General features: G+C 42.6%; 1 protein-coding gene across 5 annotated transcripts; it reads left to right on the top strand.

Annotated features, from left to right (window-relative positions):
- The first annotated feature begins 18,115 nt into the window (after positions 1–18,115).
- On the top strand, positions 18,116–22,129 carry LOC147459306 (uncharacterized). 5 transcript variants are annotated; one of them, XM_086510598.1, is made up of 6 exons: positions 18,116–18,496; positions 19,505–19,607; positions 21,046–21,219; positions 21,307–21,355; positions 21,438–21,490; positions 21,666–21,805. In XM_086510598.1, the coding sequence occupies exons 1-6, from the start codon at positions 18,249–18,251 to the stop codon at positions 21,687–21,689; spliced, it is 651 nt and encodes a 216-aa protein (XP_086366724.1). In that variant the 5' UTR covers positions 18,116–18,248; the 3' UTR covers positions 21,690–21,805. The 5 variants fall into 5 exon arrangements, 3 of the variants coding, with proteins under 3 accessions (XP_086366724.1, XP_086366723.1, XP_086366722.1); XR_015187850.1 differs by adding an exon at positions 21,823–22,129 and having other exon boundaries at positions 18,121–18,496; positions 21,307–21,490; positions 21,666–21,723; XM_086510597.1 differs by having other exon boundaries at positions 18,121–18,496; positions 21,307–21,490.
- Positions 22,130–22,658: the final 529 nt, after the last annotated feature.

The raw sequence follows: 22,658 nt of genomic DNA, 5'->3' as shown, positions 1-22,658 counted from the left end.
CGGTGGTTTAGACAGTGTTGATTGCAAAGACTAGTGGAGAGGGTCTAGCATTGCTCAGTTGATTATGGATCATGTTGAACTTGCTCGTAGCTCAATAATGGTTAAGCTAAATGCAAGCCCTGAGAGGCTCCATTATTAAGACTATAGTTCCCAACGGTGTACCTTGAACTAAGTCCTTCTCAACCAAGATAATAGGTCCCTGTTCCACTTACCCTATTGCAATAAACATGCCCAACCTTTCATGGAAAACTTAAGAACCTCTCTTATTAAGCAAGAAAAGAGAAACCAATAGCTCTAATACCAGTGTAATGAAAATGGCCTATGAACTTTGAGAATAGCAGAATTAGGAGAATTAAAGAGAGCATTTTTGTGAGACTACTTTGAGAACATAGAGGGTGAACTTACTTAGCAGTAGCAACGTAACCATAATACTTAATTAACTTGGCATGAATAATACTTTTGCAAGAGAGAGAATTTAGAGAACTTGACAACAGTTGAGGACCCGATTTATGTGGAGCCGGTCCCCCTCCAACAGGCTTTTGTATTACAAATTCTCCCATCAAGAGAGACTTGGTACAATATAATCTTTGTGTTTCTTGTGACCTAGGTGATGCAATGAAGATGGAAGCTTCATGCATCATGAGCATAACATAGACTTGTAAAGCATTAACTATCCCCAGCGTCAATCCCAAGGCCTCAAACACCTTCAAAGGTGGAGAGAGCTAGCGGGGAATGAGGGTAGGGAAGAGGAAGAAGAAACATTCATAGGCAAAAGAAATAGTTCCTCACTTATCATCACTCTTCTTACTAGCATACATAATAGCATAGTAATGAAGATGGAGAAGATGGAAAGCTTAAGCATTGAAGCATGGCCCTTGGTTGGATTTGCATTCCATAGCCAAGAGTGTTGGTGTAGGCTCTCAACTTCTCTACTAGCTTGGAGAAGGAGATGGAGCTTTTGCACTTTTTTCACTTCACAAAATGAGTGTGTGTGTGTGTGGGTGGGGGGGGGAGGGACGCGATTTCTGGGCGAGCAGTTTCTGGAGAGCGCTTTTTAGAATCGGGCGAGCGGATTCTCAAAAGAAGGGACAATCTACCCATCTCTCTCTCTCTCTCTCTCTCTCTCTCTCTCTCTCTCTCTCTCTCTCTCCAACTAAAATTTGATTGTCATTTCACAACCAACTTACATTCAAACAAAAAACACCGGTGAATCATTCAATACACTATTAATAAGAGAAATAGCAGTTCCTTACACACAATTAGGGTCTATTTCATCTAGCAAACCCCAAATCTATGAGTTCCATTGCATCCAAAGTAAATACATATGGGGGGTGATACATCATGGGTGACATGGAGGAAAGAAGGGCGGTGGGGGGCCATATCCTCTGGGAGGAAACAAAGGTCGTGCCCACAGGGGCAGTGCACCAAATGGTGGCGGAACTACTCCAAATGGCAAAGGGTGTGAACTATATGTGGGGGGGGCTGCAGGTAGTGAAAAAGGCAATGGATCAACCCCGGGTGGGGCCTCAGATGTGGAGGCAATGAATGCACTGCCAATTGCACGCCATGCCAAAAATGGGGCTGTGAAAGTGGGATATGGTGCTACTATTGCCCCGCCCTGACTGCTGAGTGGTGTCGGGAATGGTGGGTCAAGCGGATGAAGCTGCTCGGACACCTGCTGCAGTTTCTCAGTTACCTGAGCTCTGACACTCCTATGAAACATCAATGTCGAGCCTAAATCGAAAGGTAGGCGCTGAGCTGGCTCCAAACAAGCGCTGAAAACTGCCCAATCCTTCTCACAACTGATGCAATGTCTACATAGTAGTAAACATTGTGCTGCCAATGTCCCAACTCCTGCAAAACAATCCAACACAACATCTCCCATGTCTGTGAAGGTACCTAGTAGCCATCTACACAAAAAAAGTTACCTTAAGATTTATTATACCTATAATTTTATAGGAACAATAAAAACAGCTAACAAAAAAATTCTACCACCTGGCAAACGCTGGACTCCTCTCGACACCTCTACGAAAAGGCCGGACCATACGATCAAGCATCCACTGTGTGGAATCTGATCATGGTAGCCTCTCCCACAACATGTCGTCATCTACAGAGAAGCCACGTACATTTGTTGCAATCTCTCCATCCGCTCGATCGTGCCTCGGAAGCCGACACCCACCAGTTCTAGGGGGTGAAAAAATGGCTAGCAACAAAGTACCAACCTGCGGGGAGCAAGTAAAACATTATTTTTTGACCCACGAACATCGAAGTTACTATTCATTATCAAAACAAAAAAACAACATACCCCCTCTAAATAGTCCTGAACAGTCGTACAACTAGCCTCCGGTAGCCGTAAGTACAATATCCTCAACAGCTGGAAACCAGCTCCCTCTGCCTTTGAAGTGATGATGGAAAGATGTTCTGCACGACATGTCGCCACAATCATGCCATCCACCAAAAGAAACTCGGATGCCAGAAGGAATGCAGCATCCACAAGGTCACTATCCCATTGGTTCCATATAGGAACCCCACCCGTGCTAGCTGCATGTGGCCTAGTGTGTAAGGGAAATGCCATGTACACCAAACGTACGCCACCCAATCTCAAGCTGGGGTTCATCTACCCTGTTCCTAAAAGAGAGCCCAAGAGTCTACGTAGTGACTGCATAGAACTGCATGCAGTTTTTGTTAGCACTATAAGTGTGCACATAACTATGATTGTAAATAAGTGTGGCTTACTTGTCATTGCACAACACATCTGGAATAGCTTTTGCAAACTCTTTGGCACTAGCATGCACTGCAAGGTGGCGTGGCTCTACATGCATATCTGTATATAGCAACATAAGATCAAATATATCTTTCAAACAATGCTAAAGAGAACAACACAACATTAAGCATTTTCACGTACTTGGATGGTTATCTCCCACAACTCTGGCCATGTCTGATAAGTCCTCTGCAGCCCTACCATGTGATGGTGAACATGGAGGGGACTCCTGGATGCGGCCCCCCACTGGTCTGCGAGTGAAGGATAGTGTCGGTACACTGTGACTCATAGCACCAAGGCTATGAGCACTATCGCTGACTTCTACAGAATACTCCACAACCACATGCTCGCTCTCACTGTCGCTCGAAACTACAACCCTCTTCTTTCTCTTCCCACGTTGCTTGTCAGCTTGTTGTGATTGCGAGTCTTTCCTTGAGGTCTGTTTCTTCCTCTCTGGTTTCTTTGATGTGTTTGGAGATAGAGCATCCTCTATCACAACCGCTTTCTTCTGTGACGCACTATGCTCCGCTATTAATTAAAAGAAGAAGAGTTATTGAGCCCATATTCTATTGCTTCATGGCAAAGGTAAAAACTACATAGAGGCATACCTATGTATAGCTCTTCCTCTTCGGGTGGGTACTCCTTGTCCGAGTAGTCCAGCCACAAAGGACACTTGAGCCACGCTCCCTTTGGCCGCAAGTCATCTATCCACTCGTCAGGATATAAGCCCGCCTCCTCTCTCTCTCTCCGACCTACACCATGCATCACTAGGGTGCTCAGGAATGGGAAAGACAAGAGCATCTCTCCACCATCTACAAGACAGACCACAAAGTTTTCATTTGCATAGAACAAGATTAGTGTATCCTACTGCATTCTTAATTTGTCAATTAAAGATGTCGAACCTATACAACAAGCGTCGTGCCGTACAAGCAAAATGGGGTTGCTCTTCGGGTTCATGTGTGGATTTGATCCGAGCACTCCACTTCTTGAAGGCCTTCTCAAAGTGCTTGCGTCTGTATGTCAATAATGTTTGGGCAAGCGTGCAACCATGCCTACCTTCAGCCTTCTCATGTTGGATAGCAACACCATGATTCTCGGCCTCCATTTTCTCGGCCATCTCAAGCACTCTCCTGCAGCAGCAAATAATAAGTCACAAGTTACATAACAAACTGCTAGCTGGTGCAAATGTTTGAGAAATCTAACCTTTCCAACTGCCACCAGTACACGTGATATCGAAGCCACTGGATCCAGGCCTTCTCCGTCAAACCGATGCCCTTCTCCTTCAAGGATGCATCACCGGCTTGGAGCAAATCAAGCAATCGGCACTTCCTATCAAAGGAAACGTGAGACTTATTTTTTATTGTTACATATAAAAAAAGAAATATATCCAATGATTTAAACGACTATTACTTACTCTGTTGGGCTAATGCGTGCGCGCGCTACCTCTGCCACTCTCGAGGGTGTCATTTTCATGGTCTTCTCGCCCCAACCAATAAATGAAATACATTTTTAGAAAAAATCGCTGCCATTTTCTAGATTTGCAATGGTGGCTATCTCTAGCCCTTTGCGCATAAAGTATTGCTCCGTTTGAGAAAGCGCTAGATTGATGCTTTCCTCGTAAGCGTCAGGTGCCAATTCGTAGTCAAAACTCCCTTTTGATGGCAGCCCTTCCGTCTTACTACTAAACATATGATCGAACTCTTCCTATTATTTTCAAAAGACTCAATCAAAATACAAATAAAATTTCGTAATCAAAACATATTCTCATATACAACTGGTTTGAAGTATACCTTCCAAAGTAGTTGCGCAAGGACAGCCATTGGCAATTTTAGCCACTTAGACTTATTTGGACCTCTAAAATTCAAAGCCCTTTCGGCTGCCAAACGCGCTCTTTCAGGGAATTTTTGCAGAAGTGATGTAGGGTCCACCAACCCTAGCTTTCTCATCATGAAAATATCACGAGCAGTCGTATGAGGCACTGAAACCCTCGTGGCCCTGTTTAACAATCGATTGTAATTTATATAGTTTACAAATAAGATGCATTTACATTAGCAAAAAAACAAAGGGCTCACCTATTGATCATACCCAAAACCAATAGAAACTCTGCTGCCTCATGTGGCTGAAAGTCAACTAGAACGCACTCCAGCTTTGGCGCTTTCTCAATTGGTATGTCATTCTCGTTCATCCACCGCATCCATGCCTCCAATCGGTGATTACCATCCCAAACCACAAAGTACCTCTCGACCATGTGACTAAGCTCCGGGATTTGGCGAAGCTCTTCATCCAAACCATATGACATTGCAAGATCCCTCGCAGTGTGACCACGACGAGTAAATTGTTTGTGATCCTCCCCAGGAATTCATTCACTAACAATAAATCCTGCCATCGTTGGTTGGTAGCTTTTGTTTGCAATAGAGATTTGCAAATCGGTCACATGGTCATCATGCGTGCGGATGGCGGGGTTTGAGAGAAGCCGACAACGAGGCAATCGTGGAAGTTTCCCATCGTATGGTACTCTGTGAGAATCCACCCAACCCAAAGAAATGTGTTTGTCGACAACATTTCCAAACACTTCGTCTTTGACATTCTCAATAGCGGTACCTGTTTCCACAAGATGACTGGGTCCGACGCTTGATTGTGATGTTCCAGCCACTCCAGTTAGAATGGATACAATACGATCCAAAGAACTGAATGCTTGAGATTGTTGGGTATCCTGTGTGCCTAACGGAGATACTTCTTGTGAGGTAGTAACATCCACCTCATCAATTGCACCAGTATTTTTTGTTTGGTTTCTTGTTCTCATGCTTGCAAGAAAGAAGAATAATTTATAAGAAATAGATATAGGATGATTTATGAGAATTTGTAGATTGGAAGTTTGAGATGTGAACTTGAGAGAGAGAGAGACAGAGAGCTCTGTGTAGCACAAGAGAATAGAGAAGAAGAAAAATGAAGAAGAGAAGGTCACTTTATAAAGCTTTTAATTTTTTATTAATTTTAATCTTTTTATGACTGTGTGTGTGAGAGAAAGGAATGTGTGTCTGTGTGTGTGTTTTGCCATGTCCGCGCATGTGTGCGTGTGTACGTGTGCTTTTGTGTATATGTGCAGCGTGTGTGTGTGTATGTGTATGTGCAACGTGTGTGCGCGTGTGTGTGTGTGCACGTGCACGTGCGTGTGTACGTGTGTGTGTGTGTGCGCACACACACACACACGCTACACGCAGGCGCACGTGTGTGTGCGCCACACACACACACGCTGCACTGAGGCGCGTGTGTGTGGTGCACACACGCACGCCAGCGTGTGTGTGTGTGTGGACACACACACGTGGACGCGCGTGTGCCCGCCCATGGCCAACGCGCTGGCCATGGGCGAGTATGCACGACATCCCACTCCGCTCCTCCCCCTCCCCCCCTCATCCCGCCCCCGCCTCCGCTCCTGCCCCACCCCCCCCCCCCCCCCCCCCCCCCCCCCCCCCCCCAAACCCAACCTTCGGCCTCCGCCCGCCCCCTCAAGTTTTCCAACCAGCAGATGGATTTCATAAATAAAGTTGCCTAACCTTGTCTAGCATACTTAATTAAAATTGGGCTCAAAATTGGGGACGCCTACTACAGAGAATCATTTTCTCAAATTTCGTAGAGATAAAACAAAGCTTACACTGCATACTCAATCAAGAGGACATTCACATTGGCAACGGTTAACTTGACTTCAACAAACTTTTTTTGGTGGGTTGTAACTCTACTGATTTTGGTAGAATTAGAAACCCTTCTCTTCTACGCCTGCCTCTTTCTAGGCGAATGCAACAACAAAAGGACCATCTTGCGTTAGTGCCTTGCTTTTGTCCATGCAAAACGCTCTAGCCCGTGATCACACACACATACACAAACAAATATTTTGTAATTTTTTTTTCATATTTTTTAACATTAATTTTTTAATTTAATAAAATAATATTAATTTTAAATTTATAACGGCTACTTATTAGACGTGAGTATATAATCAATTTGTTTTAGCTTATACAATGTGATCTTGTGCTTAATTATTTGCTTAGCATATTATTATGGCTTGCTCTTTATATTTCTTGGGTAAAGAGTTTTCTTATCCTTTTTACAATGGTAAATTCATAATATCTGAATCATTTCTTTTAGAATTAATTTCTCCAATGCAATTTACAACTTTAGATGTGTTATCGAAGTAGGTGATATTGAAATGAATTTGCCTCTTGAGAGGACTCTCAACAATTTGGGTGAATTCATCTATGTATTGGATGAGCAGCTTTCACGTAAATACAAAGTCAACGTATCTCATCAAACACAGTATGCCGGCTCACCTAGCATGATTCCTATTTTCATTGTGGATAGTCCGTCAAAGATGCAATTCGGTCCGAAGGAGTTAATAGATCTATGTACCCCTCCTCGAGTTTTGCCCTTAAATAGCTTCAAAAGGAGTACAAGACAAAAGCTCTTACAGGCCGAGAAGAAGGGCACATTGACAAAGTTGTTAATGCAAATCAAAGTAGTGGAACAAGTTACAGTGATTCCAAGGTCTTACAATGGCAATCTCGTTCTAGAATTTCCACCTACCATGGGAAAGTTGCACCATATGGATGCAATGGAGCATAAGTATGATCCTCATTTGTGGTCGAAGCCTACTAAATCCAATATTGTATTTGGAGGTGTAGTGCGTCTTAGTCATTGCATAGGATCTCTCAAGAGCATGAATGAACAATGTGTCCGCTTGGTTAATTACCATATTCCCAATACAAGTCATTTCAACGGGTACATACAAAAAGCAACTGGACCTGGGGAATATTGTAAGATTGGAGATAAGAGCCTTACATGCCATTTTTGTAAGGAAATTGCTTTTTTTATTACAGCATGTGATTGTGTAGTGTACTATGTCATGCCATCCGATGAGACTGCCACTAGAGTCATGATTCATCGTGGCACACATTGACACGATGTGCACAGTGGCACATCCAAAACACTAACGGACAACACCAAGCTGATGGTGCAAAGGATTTTGACTGTTGACCCACACGCAGGAGCCAGGAAGGTTCAAATGTGTTTGGCAAAAGAAATTATAAGTACCACACTTCTTCGCAACAACACCAATGAAGGTATTTTAGGCGAGCAACAGCTATTTGCAATCGTTGAGGAGTTGGGCCCGTTGGTGCAAGATAACTGGTATGAGCATTTCGTAGATTCTTATTTCGATGCAAAACTCTATGCTAAATTATTTTTTAATCTAAACACTTTTAACATTGACAGGTTTCGGAGGTCAGTATCTATTTTACGTAGAGGGGTCAACAAAGAATCTTTTGGCATTGATGCACTCCTAAAACTGAAGCGAGACTGCACATATGAGTTTTTCCATGGAAGCCGGTTTCCTGGTCAAGGTATGGAGGGGGAGAAATGTTATGTCTTCAAAATGTCCACAATTGGTCCGGCATCCAGTATGGACCTAGTCAACCGAATGAGACAAGACCGGGATGGTGATCTTCGACGTGCGTGGATCCAGTTTGATCACACCAGACGTGTTAACGATTGGGTGACTATGGCCTGTCATGTCTATGATCCAAGGTACATGGCCTATCTTAAGAGCTTTGTGGCTTTCCATTTACTCTCTCTAAAACAATTTGTTTGCAGCATGCAGGACCTTTTGACTATTGCAACTTGTGAAATGAAACAGGAAGACATGGAAACGCAATGTTTGTTTTGGGAGTGCCTTAATGATGTAATGATATCATGTGGGTGTGACAAAGCAAATTTCTTTGGCTGCATGGTTGATGAAGCTCAAGCAAATTGGAATGTAGTTCGAATTGTTTTCAATGGTGGTGACAAGACCAATACAATGAGCGGCCGAGAGCACTCCAATGTATAAACAACCAACTCCATTAACAGAAGATAAGGAGACATCAAGGCAAAAACGGAAGCCAAATGAGGTTATCAACGTGGAAGATGATGCATCACATAGGCCTGAGTACAACTCGGTCACCAAAGATCGCAAGAAGTGTGGAAGAACACGTAAGATCAACTTTGCATAAGAAGGGATATCACAAACCCCAAAACGAAGTATAGGTTCTAGTGGGCAGTATGTAGTTGAGCGCAAGGTCAATGAGGCAATGTGGGCCATACGTCGAACTCCACAAGGTAGTAGGGGTACATGTAGCGGCACACCAAGAGGCGGACGCAGGTGTGGATGCAGTATAGCAGGTTCTAGCCTTGGTATACCAACCCCATCGTTTGAAGGATATCGAAAACATCCAAATGGTGTGGTGCGTCAATGGTTTTTGTTTTGTCCGGATCATGTCTTGCATTGTCATATAGTAGACTAGAACATTGAGCCGCAGCCTCTTCATCCACCACACACTTGGCCCGTGCATGTGGGCACCAACCTATCGGAGGATGAGGTGCAAATATTGCATGAAGGGGGGTATCAAGAGGAGCTAAGCAAAGAAGGAGTATGTAATGTAACGCCAGTTGCTCAAGAACAAAATATGACAAACTCTCCTTTCAAGTCAAAAGATGCATCCACTCCTGAAGGCAGTGCAAGAGCCACAGTGCGAGATGGTCTACATGTACGGTATCGAACTTCCATTTCCGAGGATGCTACTCGCAAGATCAGTCTAGCACTAGCCCTGAGAGCGAAGGTCGTAGAAGAGATATGTGCAGCAGATGGTGTTAGTGAGGTCTTCAAACTAGAGACGAACAGTGAAGATGGTCATGTCGGGATGTACAAAGTTTGTATTAGCAACCAGCCATCGTGCACATGCCCAGACTTCATGGAACGGGTGTCAAAGAAAAAACCATATCTTGCATGTAAACATTTGTATTTTATTTATCTGCGTGTGCTAGGGCTAAGCCAAAATGAGAACATGTTTATCCATTAACCAATCCTGGCAGATGTTGATATCTTCAGGGCACTAAGTCGAAGCCGGACTTATCCAAGCATGGATGCATAGCATTTGACAATGCTCACTTCTTCTTAGTATGCTTTACCTAAACAATTGTACTACTTTCTAATTTTATCTTAGGATGGTCACATTGGGATACATTCATTTGCAACTTTTTTTCATGTTTGAGTACTGGTTGTTTATGTGTCAAATCGTGTATAAAATAATATAATATTACCACAGTGGCTATAAATTGCCATAACTTGAGTTATTTTTTGTGAAAGCGTCCACTAGCTTCCTGGCACACCTCTCCTTCTTTCACTATGTCCGACGATCTTGCGAGTAAAATAAAGTATGCCTGGGATGCCATGGAAGCCATTCCAAATGGAAAGGCATTGTATGGAGCCGACTGGTTTTGTCGGGCTCTCAAGGCAACCATCAACGTGTATCGCCTCTATCAATGCCGCAAGGAACTCAATATGCGGAGCTTAATCAATTTGAACGAGATGGGACAACTAGCTTTCTCTTGCTGGAAGAAAATTGGGCTCATCACAGAGGAGGATGAGAAGGAAATGAAGCAGCAACTAAGCAACGTGGTGAATCTTAATATGCTAATCGAAGGGAGCACATCAACTACTAAAACCAGGCCTTCCAACAGATGAACACTTCTTGTTTATGTAATGCAAGTTTAATAAAATGTAACTTTTTAATTATTAATGGGAGTTCTTGTTTTAAGTACCCCTGTCTATATTGTTTTTGAAACAATTTGTCTAGCTTCCATACCTATAGTCTCTCTCTCTCTCTCTCTCTCTCTCTCTCTCTCTCTCTCTCTCTCTCTCTCTCTCTCTCTCTCTCTCTCTCTCTCTCTTTGAGAGAGAGAGAGAGAGAGATAGTCCACAAAGAGGAAGGGAGAATATTTTTAGGAATCTGCTCACCTGATTCCTAAAAAGCGCTCGCCGAAAACTGCTCGCCCAGAAATATCCCCCGGGGGGGAGAGTATACCCCCCAAGCTAGCCCCCTCCTTGATTTGGTGGACCCCCTCTTCTAGCACTCTCTTGCACATGATTGGGCCTCCTCAAGCTTGTCCAATCACAAGGTTAGTGCATATGAATCAGGAAGGGTAGCCTTGGGACAAGTGTTCCCCTTCCCCTTTGAGAGAGAGGACTTGATAAATGCATAGAGAATTAATTAAATTAACTAAATTATCATTGGACCCCCTGGGAGGCTAACCAATAGGCTTTAGGCACACTATAAGGGCAACATGAAGAGGAGGTTGACAAGTGTCCCTACTGCTTTCTTTGTACCAAGGATGCCTTGTGTGAGGGTGTATGTGTTCTCTCTCTAGCCCCTACAATGAGGGCTCACCCCTCCTTGTTTAGGGATATGCATTGGCTTTGTGGAACACCTTACCCCCTCAAGCACCTTAGTCATGGAGCACCTTAGCACCTTAGTCATTAAGCACCTCAAGTACCTTAGTCAGCAAGCACGACAAGCACCTTAGTCAGCAAGCACGACAAGCACCTCAAGCTTGGGCCGGCGGGTTCCTACCTCAAGCTCAGTCCTAGCTTGCCTAAGGTCAAAGGACTTTTAACACCAACCTTTGGAGGTCTTTAATGAAGCTAGCCCTAAGGTTCATTAGCTAGCCTTTCTCTATGATAGACTATCTCTCATTTGGACCCCTTTACCATTGGCCCCGTGTTGAGACAGATCTGTAAGCACATGACTATATTCTAACCCTTGTTCCCGTTTATTCTCCCACATTAAATGATCAGTTTAATATGAGAAAATCATTTGGGTTGGTTAGATATTAGATTTTACGATAGCATCTCAAAATGCCATCATCAGCAAGCGTGGTAAAAGGCATCATATCAAAAATGTTGTCAATCCGGTTGTAGTGAAGGTAGTTTCCATTCGACTAACATATCAAACGCTTAATTACAATAGTGTGGGAGTAATTGTCTGCACTTTGTAGTACAACACATTGAATTCCCCTTAGAAAACACCTAACAGCTGCAACAATATTAAATCTCCTACTAGTTGTCGTTCAAAACGCCTATAAGTAGTGCAATAGAGCAAGCTAGCCAACGAGCATCTCAAAATGCTCATAACGGTGGTATCAAGAAGCAACAGAAAGGTGAGCGTCCCAAATGGGCTTCCAATTTCTTAAAAGCCATTTGACAATAGTTTTTCTTATGCTTAACGTCTTCAAAGGGGTTTGCCAAGTGGTGATAACAACAGAGATTGATTCCATGGTACATGTTGCTCTTGCAAAAGATGACTTTATGGAGAGCACTGAGAACAAAGGTTTTGATACAACAATGTAGTACATCAACATATACAAAGTTTAGGATTATATTTTTCTTGTCATGTGTCATATATCTACTATGGTTTTGTTTGTTGTCAACACCATTATCTATTTTCTGTTAAACCTTGTTTTAGTTTGTCAATTGTCGGTTACTATCATGTCAAATTTGTACGGGTTATAGACACTGCCACATAGAAAGTGGTAAGACTCCCAGAGTTTTGTTTGATTTGAGTTCTTATTGTCTCCACTCTGATTGTTGTCCGAGGGAAGAACACACCCCGATGTTGTTGTCAAGGGGGGTGTGAAGGAATGGATCGAAGGCGTGCATGTGTGCAGCAAAGATGGAGAGAGAAGAGAGGGAGAGAGAAAGCACAACACAGGGATGTGGGGTGGAGCTCCCGAACACTGTATGAGCAAAGTGTGAGAATGAGTGAGACCTCCTTATTCTTTGTATATATAAAGAATAAGGAGATAAATGTGGGTGGTCGGACACTGGCCGACGGACACAGGCAAAGCACGGCGAGACACACCATCTTTACCTCACATTCTCCCTCTAAAGGGTGTGTGCCGATAAGTGGCAAGAAGACTAGCCTACAACTAGTATAAATAAGAGGTGAGAGAAGACGACTCTCAACCTATGCCCACTAGCTCACTCCAAACACGTGAGTGCATCTGTAACCGCTCTAGTGGAAATGTAACATGCATACCAATAGGGCTAGCCATGATGACACTCCTGATGCAGGTATCGAGTGACGACCTGCATGGCTCCACAATGCACAATGACAGTGTCAATCATCGGACAACTAACAACTCCCATTGCAAATGCACCAATCGCATAAGCAAGATCAGGTCTCGAAACCAAAAGGTCAGACATGAGAGACCTGGAAGCCAAAAAAACATGCACTATGTGTGCCAACCTATCCATGTCAACAACCTCATTGCCATATGCATCCTCATCAGGAACCACCTGACTATGCATCACCATGTCAGCATTGTCTGGCAAAGGTATATCTGCTGAGAATGACTGCAAAACCAAAAAATCAGCACCACTGCAATCACACATAATTGTCTGAAGGACACTGTCACCCTCAAACGTATCAGACGCATCATAGAACAATGCATCGGTCTTTGGCTCAACTGATGTCACCTAACTAATGACTGACCAAGCTGTGCTTCCCCAGAGATACCACTGTCTTTGTGAACATCACCACAAGACAAATGCACAACCTACTCTCCATGCATCACATCTGCAAAAGAGACACGCCTCGTCTCTCGCTCCAAACATGGTAGCAAATACACAGAGACTACACCGTCTCGTGTGTTAGAAATATGCAAAGGGTATACCAGGACACTCCTAGCACCTCTGGCTATCACCAGTGATCCCCTATACATCTAAAATGATCGCTCTCCAAGCAGTACACAATGTCCACTACTTTGCAAACTGACGTACTGAAATGAGATTTTGGCTGAAACCTACTACATAACATACATCTTGTAGCATAAGCAATGCACTGCTAGGTAAAGTCATGCATACATCTCCAACACCCTCTATGTCATATGATGAACCATCAGCAAACTGCACACAACCAAGTCACCCACTAAAAGAGAAAAACAAATCACGACTTGGCATCACATGAAAAACTACATGCTCGTCTAGTAGAAAACGCATAGACAATGTGCTATCCCAAGACACAAAGTAGTTTGAAGGCAAGCTAGACTCAAAAGTGACATGCCCGTCACATGCATACTCTCTAGCATCTGTCATCATAGTAGCACCATGCATCTGCCTCTTCCACTGCCTCATACACCTGAGCAACGACGCCTAATATGCCCATCATGGTCGCAGTGCCAACATGTCAGTCGTAATCGTGAGCGAGAACCCCCTCTAACCTGAAGCGTCTCCATATCCATGCCAAAACTATGGCAAACAATGCTCGAGATCACAAGACTCTCCCATCCGAGAGTAAACCACTGTCTCAAGCAAAGAAGGTTGAGTGTAATATGCATACATATCTTGCAAAATTTTGGCAGAGTCTCCTCAATAACTGGAGCAAAAAACTCAACAGTAAATTGCAATGGAGACAACAACAAATACCCCAATGGCCAATCCAAGAATGTACTCGTCCGGAATCACCTCACAAAGTCATACACAGAGCCAAACTGCTTTAACGAGAGTATCACTCAACGGGTGCCACAAATGACATACATATGTGAGTGAAAAACTGCTGCCAAAATGTGTTAATGAATGAAAAATGTGCCAAAAAACCGTAGCATACACAACCTGTGTAAAAGTGGGAGTCAAAACTCAACCACTATCAGGAGTGATAAGAACTATACTTGTAGAGTAACACAAGCTCGTGTATGGCTGAAAAATATGGTTGCAAATCAGTCCCAAATAGGTAAAGAAACTGGTCACAATTGTGCCGCAAATTAGCTTACAATTGAGCCATACATAGGCACTTGCAAAGAGGGAACAATGGCTGAAAAATTCAGCTCATAAATGACCCTCAAACCTGCCTGTAAACCTGTCAATGTGAGAGCTAAGCTCGATCACAAACTATGGTGAGAGTCCAACCACTATCCCACAAAAGCATACACAAAGCAAAAGCTTAAGACACCTGATGTGTCAAAACTGGTATGCAAGCCAAAACACTAGAGAAGCTGTCCTCAACTGCAAATGACAACACCTGTGGGAGTACTAGACTTCACCTGTAGTTGGGAGTCAAAACGGGAAGCTCCAAATGGCCAAGCACTCACAGCTCAAGATGAAAATGCAGAGAAACATGCTCGCGATGCACCACCTAAAAGGGAAAACACTGCACGCAAATCCTGAGTGCTACAAGCAATCACAATCTTGATCTCACCAACGATGCGCATAAAACGGCTACAAAACTAGTAACCAAAGTGACTGCATCCTTAAAACCATGAGCAACCAAAGCGTATCAAACCGCACTCCAAATGCATGCACCAATCTCCACACTTTGCATACATAATTGAAAACACCTGCAAATCTAGTACACAAATACATGCAAGTGTCTTGCATAACGGCAAGACAAATCGACAACCGCAAGATATCTACCGCATCTCCTATATGTGGCCGCAAGAGGACCTCAAACAAGTGCTACCAACTCTTTGAGCATCTGACCACACAAATCATACATCATATCCTCCCACCTGTGAGCAAACTTGCAACCAACACCACTCTTACATCCGAGAGCAAACCATGTGTGGAATCCTCGACACACAATAAACAGCAGCTGTTGCAAAAATTTGAGGTCAAAATCAGTCCAAATGGATATTACCATTGCGTCTGGAGCGTGCCAAAACCCCAAGTTACACCCTAACCTTGCATAAATCGCATTCCGTATGCAAAAGTTACACAAAAAACAATGTTTTGGAGTCCCAAAAATGACTTGGGGAAATGAAAATCTGCATTCTTCGTGCAAGTATAGCTGCAAAAAAGCATACACACTTGCAATACACCCTCCTCTCAAGATCGAGAATGTCCCTCAAGCTTCCATGAGCACAGATCTGGTGGTTGCTCACCAACAGTTGCTACAACCACAACACTGCGGATGCGCACCTGCGCCGCCTCCCCGACCAAGCTCTAATACCAATTGTCAACGAATGGATCGAAGGCGTGTGTGTGTGCAACGAAGATGGAGAGAGAAGAGAGGGAGAGAGAGACAACATGCCACAGGGATGCGGGGTGGAGCTCCCAAATCTCATTGTATGAGCACAGTGTGAGAATGAGTGAGATCTCCTTATTCTTTGTATGTTTAAAGAATAAGGAGATAAATGTGGGTGGCCGAACACTGACCGGCGGACATGGGCAAAGCACGGTGAGACACACCACCTTTACCTAACAGAGGGGGGGGGGGGGGGGGGGGGACTTCTACTCATTGTTTCATATGGTCTGTTGAACGCTGCCATGGTTTGTTCTTAGCCCATTGTCAGTGTTTTGTAAACCACTTTTCATGAGGTTATTGGGTAAACCTAAACCCAAGGTTTGAGAGTAAAAAAAACTCCATATGATGGTAGCTATGTTGACCTACATCCTATGTGTTTGAGGGTAGGTTCTTTGTGGTAGCACCAGGTTATAAGTAAACCTAAAACCCTTAATTGTGAGAAAACCTAAAACTCACGATTGATTGTGAGCCACTCCTTATGTGGAGATTGCATGGTAAAAAATGGTGGCTACAATCAGTTAAGATTTCTTATATATGTAAGGTTCTTTGTTTACCAATATAGAGTGTTACTTTTTTGTCTTATTGATATGCTCTGCTCTCCTTGTCTCTCTTTTTGTAGCACATCTCTTTTATAATCGATCCTCACTGTTGTCACCCCCCATAAATCTACAAATCCCAACACTGATAAAACAATTTCAATACCGATGAAGACACTTTCAAAGGTGAGTGCACCATTATACAAAGTGAAAGCACCTTTGTACCACTTGAGGAGGGTGGGAATCAACACACAACGAGGGGTATGATGTTGAGAAATCTCTAGATAAGTCTAGGATGGTATTGTAGCAAGCAAATGCTACCAATCTGAAAGTTACTATGGACTATAAGCAAATTGACAATAAGAGCTGATTGTGCTTTTGGTATTGGATTGAATATGATCTACTTTGGTACTGTTGCAAGATGAAGGCATAGTTGCAATAGCTTGCAACAGCGAAGCTTTTAGACTTTTATCCATCATGATGATTTTCTTGCTCAATCTGGGATCGTATAGTTTTTATCCAATTCCATTACGTCCTTATTGATCCTCGCTGACACTTGAGTTGTCGATTAGTCATAAGGGTAGGTCATTGTTTCTATTCATCTTGTTTGCTCCACAATGTCGATGATGTTTTTAGAAAATTTTTGGCCCTTCGTGTGACACTTTCAATGCCTTTGGATTGCTTGTCACTATTTTGCACGAGGTTGCTTAAAGGAGGGGATCCGCAATAGAGATTAGGCATTGTGGATTGCTAGTCCTCTTGGCCATCGACTCCTTTCAACAATAGAGAGATGAACTAAAATTGTTGGCTTCTCAAGAAATATCTCTATTGCACCATGGTGACACATGTGCTTCTTTATGGGGAAGTATGGGGTAGTGGCAAACTTGGAAAGAGTTGGAAAATGTTCAAAAGCCTTTTCTTGCAATTTTTTACATACAAACACCTTACACGCTCCTTCTCCTCAAGTCGGGATCACTCTCAACATAGGGGACTCGATGATCGAGAGTGGCTGCAATTGTCAACGCCCAAATTACTATTTGCTCTTAGTTTAGGACATGGTCACGCGAGGCTTAGCTATCAATTATGGATAACTATGCCAACTATGCCCGCACAAAGCATTAAATGAATAACTAAGCCTCTTGCATGGTCACTTGAGGCTTAGTTATTCATTCATCCTCCCAACTATGCTTTGAACTTCACAACTATGCCAAAATCGGCATAGTTACAAAGGGTAGGCATAGTAACTCATTTAATGCTCCCTTTTGCGTGTGACCAAGAATGAGGCTTAGCTATTTGTTCAAATAACTGATAACGGGGTAAAGTAGCCAATTTAGAGACGAAATTTTTTGGGCCCCAAGTTTAGAATGGACCCACCCCCAATTTAAAGTAGCATATTCTTAAAATCTTGCCTATGTGTCTTGTTGTGATTTGCTGAAAAGTGTACCAAAGTTGGGCCTTGAGTGTTTCTAATGCATCACGAAAGGTCAAAATTGAAGTTTCTCAAGTGGAGCATTGAACACAAATCTAAAAAATATCAATCTTGGTATCATCGGATTCATCTTTTCATGAGGATAGTGTAATTTTTAAATATTCAAAATGATTAGATTTGCAAAATCTCCCCCAAGAATATTAGAAGTAAAAGGCTTGTTTGTAAACCGTCAGCTCGCATGACCATTGCCTTACTCCCAATTTATCGAGGATGGATGGGGCCAATGTTGGGAAAAACCCGGGGTCCAATGTATTTTAACTTGCTGAAATCCTAAAATACCAGTTAAATTTTGAGCTTGCCTTTAAGAAAACCGGGAAGTTTTCACAAGTTTTAGTGTGATTACCAACAAAAGCTTTAAATTTTGACCTAGTAATGGCAAGAATTTCAAGCTTGCCCTTATTTTCTTCGGTTAGGAAAAATGTATTTTGCTAGCCCTGGATGGGGCTACTCATTGGAATAGCCATTTACTGCTCGCGCATCCCTTTGCCTAGCAGTGACTTGTGTTTGGACGAAGTTGCTTATCAGGCTCGTTCGAGCTATGTTGAAATGACGACAGACGTAGTGAGCTTAAAAAATTGGGCATGAGGACGACTTGGGTGATATCGAGTATTCTGTGGCTGCTACTTAGCCAAGCTGCCGGGGCCATTCCTATCCCTGATCGCTACGATGGGTTTGTCTTCAATTCGTCAACCTCTTACTCGCCTGTGGTGCTGGAGGGCTTCATTGATCCCCTGTGCTCCGACAGTGCGGACGCTTGGCCCGTTGTAAAGAAGATCGCCCAACATTACCAGGATGATCTGTTGCTCATTGTCCATCCTTTCCCCCTCCCGTAAGTTCTATATCATTTATGCTTGAAGTCTCCACTCTTCCACTTATTCGACAGAAAAATAGAGCCTGCAGGAGCTGTGAAGAAGTCTGTGTGAGGGACCTATTCCACCTTCTCTTTCGTTGCCCTAAGTAAGGCAGTGCATGGGAGCGTGTCTGATGTCGCACAACTTGATTGAATACTTTGATGGAACTATATTTGAAAATATTCCAGTGATTGCTGCCACAGAATCTGTTAGGGGTATTCTTCATGAAGCCATTTGTGATGAAGCTTGCCAGATTGGATGATATGAAACATGGATGTACTTGTCTGGTTGCATTGGTTACTTTGGTTTCCTGTTTGCGGCTACGGATTGCTTTCTTTTTTCCATCTTTTCCACTAGAACTGACGATTGTTACGTGACATAATAACAATCTGATTTCTAGTATGAAGTAGTTGGAGGCTTTCATTGCTAGGTCAAAGCAATCATTGTAGGCCGTTTCTCATAATCAAATGGTGATGCTTTTGAAACTGCAACCATAGAGTCTCAGCCATTTATTGACGTTATTGAAGCTGATTTATCACAATCACTCTTGCTGTTGTTGAAACACTTTATGGTAAGAACTTCCTTTGTATTATCTGAGAGTTTTTCTGGTTTACTTTTCACAAACTCAAGGATTAAGCCTTAGATTAGCCTTCATCTAGGAAAGTGGGCTTGTCCTTTCCGACAACTGCCTGTGACAAACCTATTGGAGGTGTCAAGTTGATCGTCCTCAGGATTAGATAGAAACATTGAGGCAAGGTGATGGTTTGGTCGGGATATCTTGTTGGAGTCTGAGAAGTGCATTCCTCAATGAGAAGGGCTGTAGTGCTATGGCTACTAAGGATGCCTTGTGGAAAGGTGTTGTCTAAGCATACTTTTGATCATCTTGGATTGTAACCTTGCCTTCAGATAGCAGCATCTGTTCTGTTTTCAAATGTATTTCTTTTTCTGTTTAATGATTTTGACAGGACGTTTTATTGTTCTGGCAGGTATCACCACAATGCCTTTTTTGCCTGTAGAGCATTGCACATTATCAACAACTTGAACAGCACCCTTACGTATCCACTGCTGGAGTTATTTTTTGAGAACCAGGTCAGTAATCTCTTTTACATTATAATTCTACCAGTATCCATGCTAAAGTGGTTTGTTGGTGTGAGAATTGAAATTAAAACGTTGTGCGTACAACCCATTACATAGTAAACAACGGTCTCTTCACAAGGGATGAATGCTAATAGCTGTAAGCCTGCATGTTATAAATTCTGAACTTCTCACATAACTCTACCGGTGATGCACGGGGATGTTTATGTGACCAGCCAGCAGTCGTCTGCTAAAGGTTTACTTGTTGGTGCTTTACATGTGCAACAAGAAGATGTTTTTTGGAACATATGAGTAGAAAGCTCATTGTGGATATGAAGCTTAAGGCAGAATTAGTAACTTGAGTACCGACTAGTCGGGAAAATCAGCCCTTTCCTATTGGCTTTGGCCATTCCTCGCTCAATAGAAAATAATCTTTCTAGCTACTTGTCATGTGCACATGGGTTGATGTGCCACATGGATATGCTACCACTACGTTTTAGAGCTAAAGTTTGTCGCTAGAGTCGGAGGGATTTAGTACCAGAAATGTTGTGAGCCTGTTTGCAGCACCTGCATGTTTGGACAAGGTTTTTGTTAGTGGGAACCCTTAGCGATATGTGTGGCGAAGAATATAAGAAGGCATTGTGCTTGATAAACATTGTAAGTAGACATCTTTTTAAAAAGCCTCAGTGTAGGACGAAAACATTCTCCAATAGAGCTTTGGAAATACACAAAGAGACACCTATTTTACATTCTAATTTCTTGTTTTCAATGCTGTAGCATGTCTGTGTTTCTAAGTTAGATGGGCATCTTAATGTACTCCTCTTCCATCGAAGGTAACCTTTGTTCCATTATCTCAACAAAAGTGATTTTTTTAAAACAAGCCCTTCTAGCAAGTTGCAAGGCCTCTAGGCTAGTGCACGCACACACCCATACGGAGGCTCATTCAAGAGGCTCTCTCCAAACATTAGGTGATCATACACCCATATTGAGGCTTATGCAAGAGGCTCTCTCCAAACGTGATCATGCTTCAAGTTCTAGAGGATATTGTTATGTGCAATGTGAGTGGGCTAGCTTGTATTTCATTTGACGTGGTGACGTGGACAAAATGTTGAGTGCACTTCTCCATGGTGCTCGGTTCATGCAAAATCACCATATTTTTGCCATAAGATGCTTATGGCCAAATATGGCGATTGTGCAGCACGCGACCGACAAGAAAGTGTCAGATGGCAATGAAACTTTGCAGGGGCTGGGAATGCACCAATGTCTCCGCCCTTGCAAAGTTTCATTGTAAACTGACTCCGTCTGGTTTGTCCCAGGCCGCACTATGGCAGAATTTTCTCCATAGTCCGCCTTTGGGATCCTAAAATGACTTATTAGGCCTTTTGAACCTACTAACCTCAATCGTGTGTGTGTGTGTGTGCGCGCGTGTGCCTTTGCGCTAATGGCTTTACAGAACAGCTTTTCAACGAGTCAGACGCTAGAGGAGGCACCCTCTTCTGTAATTGAAAGGATCATTGAACTCACAGTGGATAACTTCAAGGAGCTGGTCTTTTCTGATTTTGAGAGCCAATTTACAGCTGGATTTTCTGATTCCAGGATGGACTTGATAACTCGCATATCTTTCAAGGTCGGGGCATGATGTTTATGTTTGTCTTTGGGTCATTGGAATTAAAAGCTGAAGTGAGAATAAATGTTGTGGAGTTTTTCTTTACAGTTTGGTTGTTCTCGTGTTGTGGTGGGTACACCTTACTTCTTTGTCAATGGTGTACCCCTTTATGATGCGGATTCTGCATGGACATTCTCCCAATGGGCAGAGATTCTTGAGCCTTTGATTGCCCGGAGGAGTGCATCTGGAGAGCAATGAGACTCTTGATACCACCCTATCCCTGCACTTCAGAGTAAGTGTAAAGAGAGCAAATAGAGTATTTACACCACCCTGCCTTGGCAATATTCTTTTATGAATCATTTTATACGCTGTTTGTTGGGTGCATTTAGGTTGGCAGTGAAAATGTTTTTGATCACTATATGCACCCCCTTCTGTTGGGTTCACTTAAAAATTGCAATTGATGCCAGATAATTATAGTGGCCACAGCTTAAGAAGGATGTGGACGATTTTGTGCATACTTGGATGGTATGTCAAATATGATACCAGTTGTATACTGGAGATCCCTCTTTCAATCATGATTGTTGGAATTCACACTATTGTTTGCTTCTCATTGTTTTTGATAAGCAATCGGCTTATGGAGTGGCTCACTTTGGAGACAATCGATTGAAGCTTGAGTTAAGTAGAAGACTAAGAAATGGAATTAACAGGTTTCCATCAAAATTTTAATAATTTTATGGGCAGAGCGTTTCAGAAGATTATGAAGAAGTTGTTACCACTTATGACTAAGAATCTAAGTAGCATTCACACTCGATACAAGCAGACCTGAAAGTCATAGTTATTTGTCCACTAAGTGCTGAGATGATCCTCTGGTCTACATCGATGAGTTGTAATATATGAGGCAGTTTTAATGTACTATGATATTTTGGCAAAATATACTGTGATAGGTATAGGTATGTGAATGTCTTCCCTTTGTTTTTATGAATCAAGGCATACTATATTTGTGGTTCTATTTGATTTTTATACGGTGAATGATTCTAGAGTTCGCAGATTTAGTCAACAACTTTTTATATATAATTCTTTTGTCCGTCCTCAAGCTATTAAGTAATTGTGCTACACTAGCCAATGCGTGGAATAATAGAATCGCATGTTTGAAAGCATTCTCTTCTCTAGAAGAGCTAATAACTACGTGTTAATTCTCAAAAGAGGCTAAATTGAGATAAATGTTTGAGGCTATATATGAGCGGAACACACTCTACAATGATTCTACTTAGCCGAGCAACTAGAAGTGGCAACTATAGGTAGCCTATTACAAGATATGCATGAACTTTTGAGCATAAAACTACAACCACTAAAGGTCATTTGTGTTTCATAACAACTAGCCCAATCTAAGTTCGAAAAAGCATGTAAATTTGGTGGCAATATGATCTCTCCTTGGGATAAAAATAGATAGTGCCACTCTT

Source organism: Adiantum capillus-veneris, chromosome 4 (assembly GCF_014529385.1).
Source record: "Adiantum capillus-veneris isolate H3 chromosome 4, ASM1452938v2, whole genome shotgun sequence".
NCBI lineage: Eukaryota > Viridiplantae > Streptophyta > Polypodiopsida > Polypodiales > Pteridaceae > Adiantum > Adiantum capillus-veneris.
This window is presented reverse-complemented; position numbering and strand designations above follow the sequence as displayed.

What these genes read in the sequence shown, in the direction of transcription:
- LOC147459306 (XM_086510597.1), top strand. Translation starts at nt 18,249, where the DNA reads ATGAGGACGACTTGGGTGATATCGAGTATTCTGTGGCTGCTACTTAGC. An exon ending in GTCCATCCTTTCCCCCTCCC is followed by an intron (nt 18,497 to 19,504) that starts GTAAGTTCTATA and finishes TTGTTCTGGCAG; the next exon opens with GTATCACCACAATGCCTTTT. An exon ending in TAACTCGCATATCTTTCAAG is followed by an intron (nt 21,220 to 21,306) that starts GTCGGGGCATGA and finishes TTTTCTTTACAG; the next exon opens with TTTGGTTGTTCTCGTGTTGT.